The 13280-nt window shown below is 37.1% G+C and overlaps 1 protein-coding gene across 5 annotated transcripts in view; it reads left to right on the top strand.

Annotated features, from left to right (window-relative positions):
- FSTL5 (follistatin like 5) overlaps positions 1 to 13280 on the top strand; it is a 688483-nt gene that overhangs the window by 499325 nt on the left and 175878 nt on the right. For all 5 annotated transcript variants that reach the window (XM_059066275.2, XM_059066276.2, XM_067035457.1 and 2 more), the window contains one exon: positions 4996 to 5116. In XM_059066275.2, the coding sequence (XP_058922258.1) occupies positions 4996 to 5116 (121 nt within the window). The remainder of the gene's footprint in view (positions 1 to 4995; positions 5117 to 13280) is intronic.

Here is a 13280-nt window from a genome sequence, read left to right as displayed (position 1 = left end):
TTTATCAGTAACTTATTAGCCTCCACAGAAAAGTTAACTCGTCTGACTTCTGTTTCTTTGTGTGTAAAACATATTGTCAAAATATGAATAATATGGTTAATTAATATATTTCAAAGTTATATAGATCTTGATGTTTTAAAGTACCTACATTTTGAAGGTGTTCTATTTAAGAAATAGGATACAAATTATACATAACAATTAGCTATAAAATAGGATATTAATTAAAATAAGAAAAGAAGTCACAGAAAATTATAAATATATTTCTAAGTTTTACAGAAATATATGACCATATAAACACATTCCAGGACCTTGGAAAGGGCTTGTACAGATGAGGGGCTCTGAAACTTAAACTCTATCAGCTTCTGGGCAAATCTGACTCTGCATATATGTAAAACATTTTGAAGAGTTGTTCCATAAAAGTGATTGATATTTTTACTTATATTTATTACTCACTATTATATTAATGGAAACTTTTGCCAGGGTTATTTTCTCAAGTGAAATAAAATATAATTAGTCTAACTGTTTACTTATACCATCAAATAATATTGTTGCACATAGTTTTCATAATTTTGGTTTTCAACCAAAGAATGCAGTTGCTTGACTTTTTGTTTGCTTATCAATTTGGAAAAAAATTTCAATTCATATTAGTTTACTTTTCTTTACTATTTCTTTAAATTGATACATGAAATTCTTTACTTTAGGAAAAAAGGTATTAAAAGTAATGAATTTACCAAATCGGATTTATATAATTTAATTTTATACTTCACTGTGATTTTTATTGATGATAGATTAAATATCTAAGAAAATAGACTAGTGAGAATCTTCCATAATTTTTAGAAAATCACATAAATTATGAGATAATGGTATTTTTGTGAATTTAAATATGTAGATGCTTGCTTAAATTACTTTTATTGCTATTTTATGAAAATATATTCTGTACACATATAAAGCTAGGAAAATAGCTTTCACAATATTTCAAAGTAAAAGCATACTAGCATAATCAAAATTAGAAAGGAAATTAATGTCAGTGTATATCAAAGCAATGTGTATTACATAGAAAACGTCATTTAAAGTATAGTAATACTGGGACCATGTAATTTAAAACTATGAATAAGAACATAATATGAAATAGGAAAATAAACTTAAAGTTTAAATTTACCATTTTCTAATGGATGTGATTTATCTTTTGGATCATAACAAATGCCTATGGGTAAAAACAGGCCTAAAATTCAGCTGTTTTATTCTGGTATAGTCATACCTGATGTTTACTGCCTTATACATTCTGACTGATCAGTGCCTATCCTCTATAGATTGTTAAACATTGTGATTTTTACTCTTACACCACTGATTATAGTCAATTAGTAGTAGCCATACAATTTTCAAAATTTTAGAAGTGTGCTATAGATTTTCCTTTTTTCCACAGTTCCCTTTTGTACTGCTTTAAAAATAATATAGGTAGTCAACTTAACAAATTAAATGGTTTTAGGTTTTTTCTATTGAATTTCCAGACATTAGTGCCCTGAGGCAACTTTTTAATGGTGTAGAGGTTCATAAAGATTTATTCACTGGAGAATCTATTGGCAGCAAGATTATAAAGGTGTAATGGGGGTTCCGAATAAGTGCAAGATTTTGTCCCCAGATTCAGGGAGCATCTGTTATATAAGAACATAACTCTCAACCATGGCTGAGCATCAAAATCACACAGTTAGTTTAATGCATTTAAGATTGGGAAAATGCTGAGAAAATGAAAGATTAAAAGATTAGGAATGTTGAATCAGGATGGAGGTAAGGCATAGGATTGATGTATACATATTAAAAAAAAAAAAAACCTCAAAAGGTAAGTTTTATGTTTGGCTAAAATAATGGAGAATCAGGAAAGATGAAGATGGGTTAAGAATTGCATAATAACAAGGGTTCAGTTCTGGAGTCTGACCATTAGTTTGGATGGCAATCTCCAATCCCTTACTTTGGTTGGTGTCTTACTCTGTTGGAATGCTATAACAAAAGACTAAGTCTTGGTGGTATAAACAACAAAAATGTATTTCTCACAGTTTTAGGGCTAAGTCCAAGATCAAGGTGCCAGCACATTAATATTCTGGGTGATGGCCAGCTTCTTGATTCATAGCCAGAATCTTCTCCCATGTCCTCAAATCTCTGTAGGATAAGGGCACTAATCCTGTTCTTAAGGGCCCCACCCTCACAACCTAATCACCCCCCAAAGGCCCACTATCACATTAGGCTTTAGTATTTCAACAGATGAACTTTGGGTGGGACACACAAACATCCAGACCATAGCAGTTGGTGACCTCAGATGAGCCCAAGCTTAACATCAGCATATTTCAGTTTTCTTATATATAAAATGGGGCTAATAGTAGTGCATTTTAAAAAGGTTGCTTAAAGGATAAAATCTGATAATTTATTTAAATTATTTATCACAGTGCCTGACACATTTAAGTGCTCAATAAATATTTATTGAGTTTTATAATAAGTATAGTGAAACAATCCATGCTTCATGCAAAGTGGTGAGACAATCTTGCTTATTCAGAAATGCTGTTTGAAAAGGTGATTATAAAGTTGTGTATTGAAAGAAATTGAGGCTGGAAGATTTTGCTTCTACTTGGAAGAAAGAGGAAAAAATAAGCAATGATATATAGATTAGAAGGGATCACACAATATGTTAATTTAGAGCATATCTACATTAAAAGGATTTCATATTACAGAATAACACACATAGCAAAATAAGATACTTTAATAAACATTCTCAAGGTTATATTCTTGGAAAATTTTCACATCATTTGGTGAAGGAATCTGGATTATAGTAGATTGGGAAGGGCCAAGCTTTCTAGGTAGCTATACAGGAAAACATGTGGAAAAGTTGTTTATTTCAAGTTTTATGAATAATTTAAAAAATATTATTTGAAAATAGACTTTAAAAGACCTATGTGCAGTTTGGCATAAATGAATTTAAACATAATTACAAATATGAGATACACTTTGGGTTTTTATGATTATTTCCAGTTATTGTCCTATGAGGGGATTCTTCTCTGTTCTGATTTGGTCTCCCTGCTCTGCTCTGCTCTGCTTGTGAGGAGTCTTTCTGGTACATGCACGTCCTGTGTGCTTGTCTGCTTTGTGCTCATTAGGTATCTTACTATTATGTTTCAGGTTACCAAGAATTATTTTTGGCTCACAGCCTTTCTCAAAATTTCTTTAACTCTTAATCATCCTGAACCGATTTCTGCAGAGGTTTGGCTTTTTCTCATATTATAGCCAGCTGTGTGTCAACTACCTGCCTTCATGTTAACCTGAGGGACAGCCTGGCCTTGCTGTTTGGTGTTTCTGTTCTCTAGCCTAAGTGCTCACCCAGGAGCCCTGTTTCTAATGGTAGCCCATGGTGATGCAAGGGATGCTATCACAAATTGGTGTCACTCAGTGACGTCCTTGTTAGGGTTTAATCTCCAAATTCTCCCCTATCATGCAGGGCATGAGGCTTTTCCTGTAAGCCCATGAGATGCCCCTGGGAGCTGCAGAAATGTGATATGATCAATCTCATATAATATGATATTGAGGAATTTTATTGTATTTGATAATCATTAAGAAAATATTACTCATCAGCTAAATAATCTGATGGCCAGAACATACAGTATGTTTCTCCTTCCCTCCTGACCCTCCTCCTCTCCCCGTTCCCCCCCAAAGTTCCTCCCCTTTCCTCCCCAGCCTCCTCTGCTTCTCCTCCTCCTCCTCCTTATTCTCATTCTTCTTCTTCTCCCCCGTTTCTTTTTCTCTCTCTCCTTCTCTCTGTCTCTCTCTTTCTGAACTGGGAGAACATTTGCATTATTTTGAGGTCCATATTCAATAGCCCCATAGTCATTTTTTAATTGCAATTAATCTGTAGTGAGTATCAGTTAGAGGGAAGCTATTTTTAACAGAAATGCACATGGTGTGAATATAGGTAAAGTCAGAAACATATGGACTCAACTCTAAGTCTTGCTCAAATAAAAAGAATTCATGAAAATGGAAATTTTCAGGGAGCTGCTATGTAGGGCCAATTGTGGTGATTCTCTGAGGATGGGGTCTTGCAGGAGCTTCAAACCCGTACTTCTCTCTCCAGGGTCTGCTAGGATGATAGTTTTCACTGCTAGCAGAGTTACAGAGCTGGTGGTCCAAAGCTTCCATGCAGCTCTGAAGAGAGGGAAGCAACCAGCCTCGCTGTCCTTGCTGAAATTCAGCCACTTTTTCCATTAACCCTGTGTGCACTGGTGTGAGCCTTTGTCTATTTCCAAAGTTCTGAATAAGTTGATTATGACAACTTTTGCCAGTATATTCATTCCCTTCATGAAAGAGAAGATTTTCTGGTCTTTACTCTTCCAGAGGTGCTTCTTGGATTTGATTTTGATAAACAGCACAAGATTTTTTAATCTTTTTTCTAAAATGGCTATGCATATTTTCCCCCATAAATTTGAAATGCCTTGGTTATTTTAGCTAATGTACTGATTATTTCTGGGAGGCTTAAAAAATCCTCTTCTACTGATATGGCTATAAATGTTATGTCTGAAACCACACTGTTTTAATAGTTTTTTCTAGGTAAAGATATAATTAAAGGATATAAAACATACTAGACAATTAAAAATGTGAAACATGTAGTTAAGAGCTATTTGTTTTAGCTATAAATAAGAAAAATATTTTATACCTTTATTCATTAAAATGTAAATGGAATGAGAATAAATATGTGAAAATTCAGTTATTTTATATAAGCTCATATATTTCAAATAAATACTGATAATACTTTTTAAACAAAACTTGTCTTGAGAAAATTGTAATTACAGCCTATAAAATCTTGCAACTTTGTAGAACTAACAGTGATCATTCTGATAATTTAAAGATAATATTTTAATTTACTTTGCTCCTGAGTACATTTTTTAAAGTAGTGAATTGTTGAAATACATTTTAAGTGAGAACAGCTCATTTTATTTAATTTTGCTTTTTTTCCTATAGGACTTTGGAGATGATGGATCCTTATATATTACCAAGGTCACCACGACTCACATGGGCAATTACACCTGCCATGCAGAGGGCTATGAACACCTCTATCAGACTCACATCTTTCAAGTGAATGGTAAGAAATGTGGGGGTGTTTTAATTGCGTTTTGCTTCAGTAGGTATTCAAAGACTGTCCCAGTTGACTAGGAAGGCTTCATTATGAGTTTCAGGACTCACTGTTAATGTACAACCCTTCCAACTAAAAAAAAGTAAGTAAATATAATAAATTTGTACCACTTCTCTCATCATGAAACACTACAGAGTGACTCATTCTGACTGGAAAATTAAAGCATAGGAAATTTAGACTATTTTTTCAACTTTAGAATATCAACAATTAGGCAACTGTATAAATTTTAGAAACTGAACAAATTAAGCATTTAAAAATTTTAGTTAGATCAGATGTTTAGTTGATCTAATTAGTGATATGGAAAACTTATTTATGTGCAAAGTTTTATCATCTCAATAATTAACTTAATGGCTACGAGCATTGGCCAAGTAGGCTGATATCAATCTTACAATCAGTGCTTTGTTTTGTTTCTGACTTAATTCACATTTTAGTTATTTAGTTGAATTGACAATAGTATTGTATGTATGATTCATTAATACAGTAACTAATTTCCATACAAATATATATATTAATTTACTCTATGGTTTACAAAAAGGAGGCAGAAACTTACTTGGCTTTCTGTAGGAACAGCAAGGTGGCTAGTGTGACTGGAATGAATTAAGAGGAGAGCAGAAAAAAAGTTTGAAAAGGTTTGAGGAGCTTATGGTTTTGTTACTGAATTAAGTCATATAGATTCTGCTCCCCCTACCCATCAGGGCAGGGTTCTTTTTTTTTTTTTTTTTTTTCTTAAATTTTTATTGGAGTCTAGTTGATTTACAGTGTTGTGTTAGTTTCAGGTGTGCAGCAAAGTGAATCAGTTATACACAGATCCACTCTTTTTTTGGATTCTTTAGGGAAAGGTTCTTCTTCTGTTTTGTTCAAGCAGCCAATAATGAAGCTGCAGCTGAAATTGACAAAGCACAAGCTTTATTCAGTGACCAAAGAATGGAGAAGCAGGAACTAAGTTCCCAGATCAACTTCTTGCCTACCTGGCAAAAGGAATTTAATTTTAAAGCGTGAAGACAAATGGAGGAGGAATGAGACTCATGATGGGAAGTTATGGCATTAGTTGACTGGGGAAAGGGCAGTGCTTTTTCGAGGGAGAGGGGTGCCACCCCCTTTTGATCGTTTTTTGATCTTTGGTGTCCAGTCTTGGCCACCAGGTAGGCCTGTCACTTACTACGCTAATGTAGGAAAATCAGCATACAATGGGATTGAGGGTCTGTTGGAGGTCAGATTTATTCCCATCTTGGTCTCAGCTAGTTCCATTTGTTTTTTTTTGTTGGCAGCTTCCTTTCTTATCTCTGGACCCTTTAATTTAAAGATTTATGTTAACTTCCGCTAAAAGTGGTGTTGGAGGGTTTTGAGCAAAGACTTAGAGCAGCTCTGGTAAAGTTTGAGTATTGTTGACGCTCTACAGAAGCAGATTTCGGTTTTGGTTTCTGGTGCAAACCCATTTGTCAGCTGCACCTGGGTCAAGGCTTGGAAACGGGCTTGCACAGAAACCAGTGACTACAACAGACAAAGCGTGAAGGAGGTGAGGAGGCTTGTTCCCAGTGGTCCCAGATGTTTGGAGTTGGACGTTCACAGATAGCAGCTGTCCCAGAGGACTCACAGTCTTGGGAGGACAGGATGGGAGGGTGTGTGGGATGTTCCCTATCTGCGTGCTGCATCCATGGCCAAGTGGTGGTTGTAGGCAGCCTGGCCCTTGTCTCCCTCTTTGTGGTGATTTTTACTGGCTAATGGGCTAATTGACAAAACTGATGCTTTGAGGTGTTTCTTTTTTTTTTTTTTTTTTTTTAAGTTAGGGAGAAAGATTCTCCCATTTTGTACTTGGCTACCCAAAAGTTCTGTCTCTTACCTCTCATCCTCACTTCTAGCCCTCGTTTGTCCAGTCTAAGCACCTACCACACTAGAGCTCTAGCTAGTTTGTAAAGCAGTGCAGGGTACATGTTCTACCTGCGTCAGAACCACAGGAAGAAATATCAAAAATTTAGAACTTGAGCTTCAACAGCACTCTCTGGAAATTTGATTTGAAATCTGCATTTTGATAAGCTTCTCAGGCAATTGTGATGCATGGTAGAGCATGAAAACCATTCTAAATGGATGCTTTTCTGAGGGTTTGCTCCCCATTCACGTCTGATGTAGGTTTCTTACGTAACTCACTCATTTGCCATGCTCCAGCTGGAAAGCCCAGGAAGAAGGCTTTGAGCCAAACTGCAGGCATTTGTGTCGTAAGATGTGCCTTGAGTGGTGCCAGGGAAATGCAGTGTCCCTATTTCATCCTTCCTGTGCATGAACTCTTTACTCGGATCTCAGGTTTTTCTGAAGATGGAATATGAGAATAAAGGAATAATGAGGCCTCAGAAACAGTGCTGCCTCTCCTCCCCCTTCAGGCTTAGCATTATGAATTAATTAAGAGGAATTCAATATTTACAGTGTTTGTCTAGACCGAGCACTGGTGCTTTCCTTTCCCCGGGAACAAAGATCCCTAAACCTGGGAGTAAAACCAATCTCTTCCTATTACCTCCTACTACATTTAATCTGCTTTGAAATCCTTGGTATAAATGTCTTTGTGAAGGGATGGGGTTTGGAAAGAGAAACAAGGATATTATGTTTGTTGAAAGTGAACGTAGAGAGAACTGTGCAGTAAGTGGAGAGTCACTTGGGGTCAAGAGAGGGAACTGCATTTTGCAGATGTGATTATCTTTTATGTTGACGTGAATAATCCAGTAAAAATGAAAAGCAGCTCATATAAGAGAAAAAGGGGAAAATTGCAGTAATCAAGTCTTTAAAAAGTTGATATAATCTAGTACACAGATGGAAGGGCTGTTCTTTGGAAGACTGATAGTTAATCTGTTGAGACAGGGAGGAGGACAGACAGTTTGGGAGCAGATGCTCAGGGTGGGAGTGTGAGGAAACCCCCTTTCATTGCTTGGATTATTTCAGTGTCAGGAGGAACAGTCCCCGACATACAAACGAGTTCCATTCCAAGAGCACATTCGGAAGTCCAGTTTGTTCGTAAGTCCAATAGAGTTAGCCTAGGTACCCAACGAACACAATCGGCTAGATAGTACCGTACTGTAATAGGTTTATAGGTTTATAATACTTTTCACACAAATAATACATAAAAAACAACACACAAAATAGAAAACACGTTTTAATCTTCCAGTACAGCACCTTGAAAAGTACAGTAGTACCGCACAACAGCTGGCCACCAGGGGCTGGCATCGAGTGAACAGGCAGGAAGAGTTACTCACTGGAGGAGGGAGAGGAGGTGGAGATGGTAGACCTGAAGGATCATCAGCAACAGGAGACGGAGGGCCAGCTGCCATTTCACTCACGCCTGACGTTGATGGCACCGGTTCTCGTTCCTTGCTGGATTCAGTTCTATCTACCCTCTTGAAAAAATGATCCAGTGATGTCTGGGTAGTAGCTTTTTTTTCTCGTCGTAGATGACACGGCAGCACTGGATCGCATTCTGAACAGCACCTGCAACCTTCGTGCACCATTTTACGTTCGGGTCCTGTGCCTCCAAAACTAACAGTGTCTCCTCAGGTAGAGAAAATCCCCTCGCCATTTCCTGCCTCGTGAATCTCTTCAGTTCTTCGGTGACTTCTTCCTCTTGTCTCTCTTCATCCTTTCCCTGGGCCTCCTATTCCTGGTGCTTCTTAGCAGCAGTACCAGCCACTTCACCGCTGCTTTTACACTTGCTTCCAGACATCCTGATCTTGAAATAAAGATACTGTACCGTATACAGTCCTGTACAGTAAAGTACACAAAGGCACAATCACTTGTAGAGGCTGCACTTATGTGACAAGGTACGCCAGACACCTGAACTAACTTATGTGATTGGACATGTGAACGCACTTTCACATCTTTGAAAGTTCATAACTTGAAGGTTCGTATGTAGGGGACTTACTGTACCAAAGCTTGAAAGTGGGCAGTTTGTGAGAGCTTTAGTGATTTGAGGAGAAAAGTTGTAGGGAGTTAGGGTTATAAAAATTGCAGTATGTAGTTGGAATGTTGGGCATATCTTTGGGTGTTCTTGAGATGATATATATATTCGTATGTTTTCTTTCTGTTGTGGTTGGCTGTGAATTTGTAATCATAGAAAGAGGAGGTTTGGGTTTACCAACATCTTATTTTGTCTCATAAGTACGTAGGAGAAAGACAGACATTATACATTTAAGTACATTTACAGGAGAATGATTAGAATAATGGAACACAGAATAAATGGTAAGGTAAGGAAGGTTGTAGGTAAGGAAAGATGTGAGACCATGAGAAATGAGAAATGAAGTGAAAAATTGACTGAAGTATCCAAGTTGGCCTAATACTACTAGAATGGGGTACTAGAGAGAAAGAAATGCAAAACCTTCCCTCAAAACATTTTCTTAAGGCATCTGGCAATATCTGTTTATAAGAAATACTTTTATTTCAGTCAAGCATATATAGAGGAGTATGTGGACCATTAAGATGTGACAGATGTTTAGACAGCCCAGCTGTTCTTCTAAATCTAACTTGCCAGTTCTTGCCTTAGCTGAGAGGGAGAAATGAAGGATAGACTAACACTAATTCATCAAATTCAACCACGACCGATAAAAAACAACCAACCTTGTTCTACTGCATTTTTATCAACTAGGGAAGACGATAAGTGTATTTCAAGGATCATTTTTGATATTTGAACCTACTTGAAGAAGCCAAACACCTGGGTAGAAAATGTGTCATGCGTGGATCGGTAAGAGGTTATCTTCAGCTGCTGTAACAGACACCCCAAGTCACGGGGCACAGAGAAGATTCCGGTGCGGTGTTCTCATGTGTCAAAGAAGGCCAGGCGGTGTGGCTAGGGTGGCGGTCCCACGGTGTCATCGCTATCCTGTGCTCCGCTCTTTGTGCTTAGAACACTGTTTCCTTTCTCAGTGTTTTCCAAACGGAGGTGAAAATTCCAGCGATCAGGTTCACATTTCAGCGGGGAAAAAGTAATCAAGAGGAAGGAAAAATACTGCCTGACGCCCGAGAGCCCACTTTTTAAAGAGCTTTAAAGGAAGTGCTGACAGTAACTGCCATTGACCCTCTACATGCAGAGACTTTGCTAAAGATGCTTCTTTGACCTTGGGGTTTGCCATTCCCAACAATGAAACTTTCAGTTATTTAGGAGGAAGGGAGGAAGGTGAGAATAAATCCTGGGTAGGTAACTACTTGTTTTATCGCTTCATAATAAAATGTTTAGAAATGGTAGAATTAGCTATAAAACAGCAGCCCTGCAAGTCATTTGCTAAGTAAGCGATTTGTCGCTTTTCTTGGTGTTTCCCTTTCCTTTGGTTTTATATTGTTTATATTTGGCATAATAACTTTAAATGTATGCTTTGTGCATAAAAAAGTGTAGTAAACTTGAGGTCACTCAGAACAGTTATAGGCCAATAACAAAAGAATAGTTGAGAAGGAGCTGTGACACTGAAAAATACAAGGAACATGCGAGAAAATGCAAATTAGGTAGACAAATAGCACATTTATGGACCCAATAAATCTCTAAAAGTAGTTTAACTCATTTTTCAATCTCTATCCACTTTTCAGAAAAGGTTAAAAAGACCTTTAGAAAATCAGATTTCCATAGGGAATTTAACATATTTATCTTAACAATTTGTCAATTAGCTATAAAAATAAAATATATTATTTATTACCATAAAAAGCTCTGCAAATACCACAAGTCATTGGAATTTGTTAAAGAGTGTTTTTGAAGTGCAAAGTCTATTTAAATATCCCTGAGTGCGTGCCAAATAAAAGTCTATCAATAGCCCTTTTTCTTTTCAAACAATGCAAAATTAGATTATTGAAATATGAGAGTGCTTCTGTGTCCTTGTCAGAAGAAACATTATGTATAAATCAAAGGAGCTTGACTGTACCAGTGGAATTCATTTCATGCTTTTCTTTTTCTTTTTACATAAAGCAAATCAGCTTTAGATCTTCAGCTTAGGATACAGAATGTATGAAATTTTAAAAGTCATTCAGTGTTTACACTACCCTCTGGGCAGAAAGCTCGTCCATATTAAAAAAAAAAAAACAAACCCATATGCATGCTGTTATTTCTCCCTCCTTTATTGTTTAAGACCTCACACATAATATCAAGTGGGTTTGTTTTTCTACTCATGTCAGAAACTTCTGCACAAAATTTCTGGTTCTATAGGATGTCTATGTAGAACACCTCTATTTTTCTCCTTCAGGATTTGGAAACATCATTTGGAGCTAGCCATATAGACATCAAAGCATCATCTTCTTACGGATAAAGCTTTTCAGAGAAAGTGGCTTAAGTCTGGAGCAACAGTGGCCTGCTTCTTCATGCATAATAGAATTGAACTTCCAGTTTCAGGCAGCCTTCCCTGCTAAGCTTTCAGCAAGGACAAAGCACAAGTGGGAATATAACCTTCCTGCAGTCAGTAAGGTCCAGAAAGCAGGAAGCAAAAGACCGAGTGCCTCCTCTCTCTTCTTCCCACTGTGAGTTACTGAAGGATGAGAGAGAGCGAAGTTTGGAGGGTCACTCTGGCTCAGTGATTCTCTAACTGTGGCTTTTGAGCAAGTAGCATGAACAACTTATTTAATTTTTCATTTTCATTTTATTTTTTAAAAAATATTTTATTGAAATATAGTTGATTTACACTGTTGTGTTAGTTTCAGGTGTACAGCAAAGTGATTTAGTTATAATATATACATATATATATTCTTTTTTGATTCATTTCCCATTATAGGTTATTACAAGGTATTGAGTATAGTTCCATGTGCTATACAGTAGGTGTTTGTTGTTTACCTGTTTTATATACAGTAGTGTGTAGTTAATCCTGAACTCCTAATTTATCCCTCCCCTCCCCTTTCCCCTTTGGCAACCATAAGTTTGTTTTCCATGTCTGTAGGTCTATTTCTGTTTTATAAATAAGTTCATTTGTCTCTTTTTTAAAAATGCAAATTCTCAGGGTTCACCGGTCATGAGGTAGGATGATCTGTGTTTTATAAACCCACCTGATGACTGATGATAAAGTTGGAGAACTACTGGTCCAGCAATTTGATTCCCCAGAAACATGTGGAGCAGGAGTATATGTCCTTCCTCAGATTCTCCAGCTTTATTCTCTTAATTTTGACTTTAAAATAAGCACATAGGGATCTCAGGGAGTGGCTGTTTCTTCAGGGGCTGAGATCAGACATGTATCAAATCAGTTTTGCCCTCAATCTTGATGATTTGCTCCAAGCCCCAGTAGGGCCTCCTCAGCTGTGGTGGACATTCCCTGACAGCTGGTCCTGCAGGAATTTGTCTCTCTTCCGCTCTCCTGAGGACTTTGACACAAGCAGCTTTATCAGCCTCACTTCAGGCAGCCCAGTTGTGTCAGGGATTGAGTGTCCCCAGGGACGGTCCTTAACCAATGAGGGACATGAGTCAGTGGGTAAGAAGCCCAGCACCCGCCCCTCAGTGGGAACATTCTCAGGTGCCTTGTACCCGATTCCTCAGAGTGTCCTCACCGGAATTAACCCTTTTTTGCGCTATTTTCCTTTCCTCTGTTGTACTTTTCCTACTCTTTAACTTGTGCTTCCTGGGATCACTTCCCAAATCAACCATCGGAACCTAACTTCTTTTCTCAGAGCTGAATTTGGGGACACTCACATTTAAGGGGTGTCCTTAACTTAATGACTGTTGCTTCCCTTTTGTATCTCCCCCTCTGAGAGCTACTGGTGGACACTATATGTTTGCTTCCAGAAGCTTTTAAATATGATAGAACAGTACATTACCTCATTAACTCCAAGGCCTAAAGATTCTTTCTGTTATTTCCCATGCTAAATTATGTGCAGTTACACTGTTTAACAGAGCTCTTCAGAGCTTCTGCAATTAGATTAAATCAGGATATCAAGATACTCCAATTATGCAAAAGTGAGAGCATAGACATGCTCACATTTTAATAGATAATCTAATTATTAAATTCCCAGAGAGAAATAATACTTCAAAGATTAAAGTTACAATGAAATTAGTCCAAAGTAATTAATATCCAAAATTAAATTCTTCTGCCCTTGTGACATAAAGTCTAAAGAAAGTCTGAAAGTTTTAAGGACAAGTAAAATCTAAACAGTCATGTCCCTCCCTAATTTCTAATTT

The sequence above is a fragment of the Kogia breviceps genome, chromosome 6 (assembly GCF_026419965.1).
Source record: "Kogia breviceps isolate mKogBre1 chromosome 6, mKogBre1 haplotype 1, whole genome shotgun sequence".
Taxonomy (NCBI): domain Eukaryota; kingdom Metazoa; phylum Chordata; class Mammalia; order Artiodactyla; family Physeteridae; genus Kogia; species Kogia breviceps.
The sequence above is the reverse complement of the archived record's forward strand: the minus strand, read 5'-3'. Positions and strand labels throughout refer to the sequence as shown.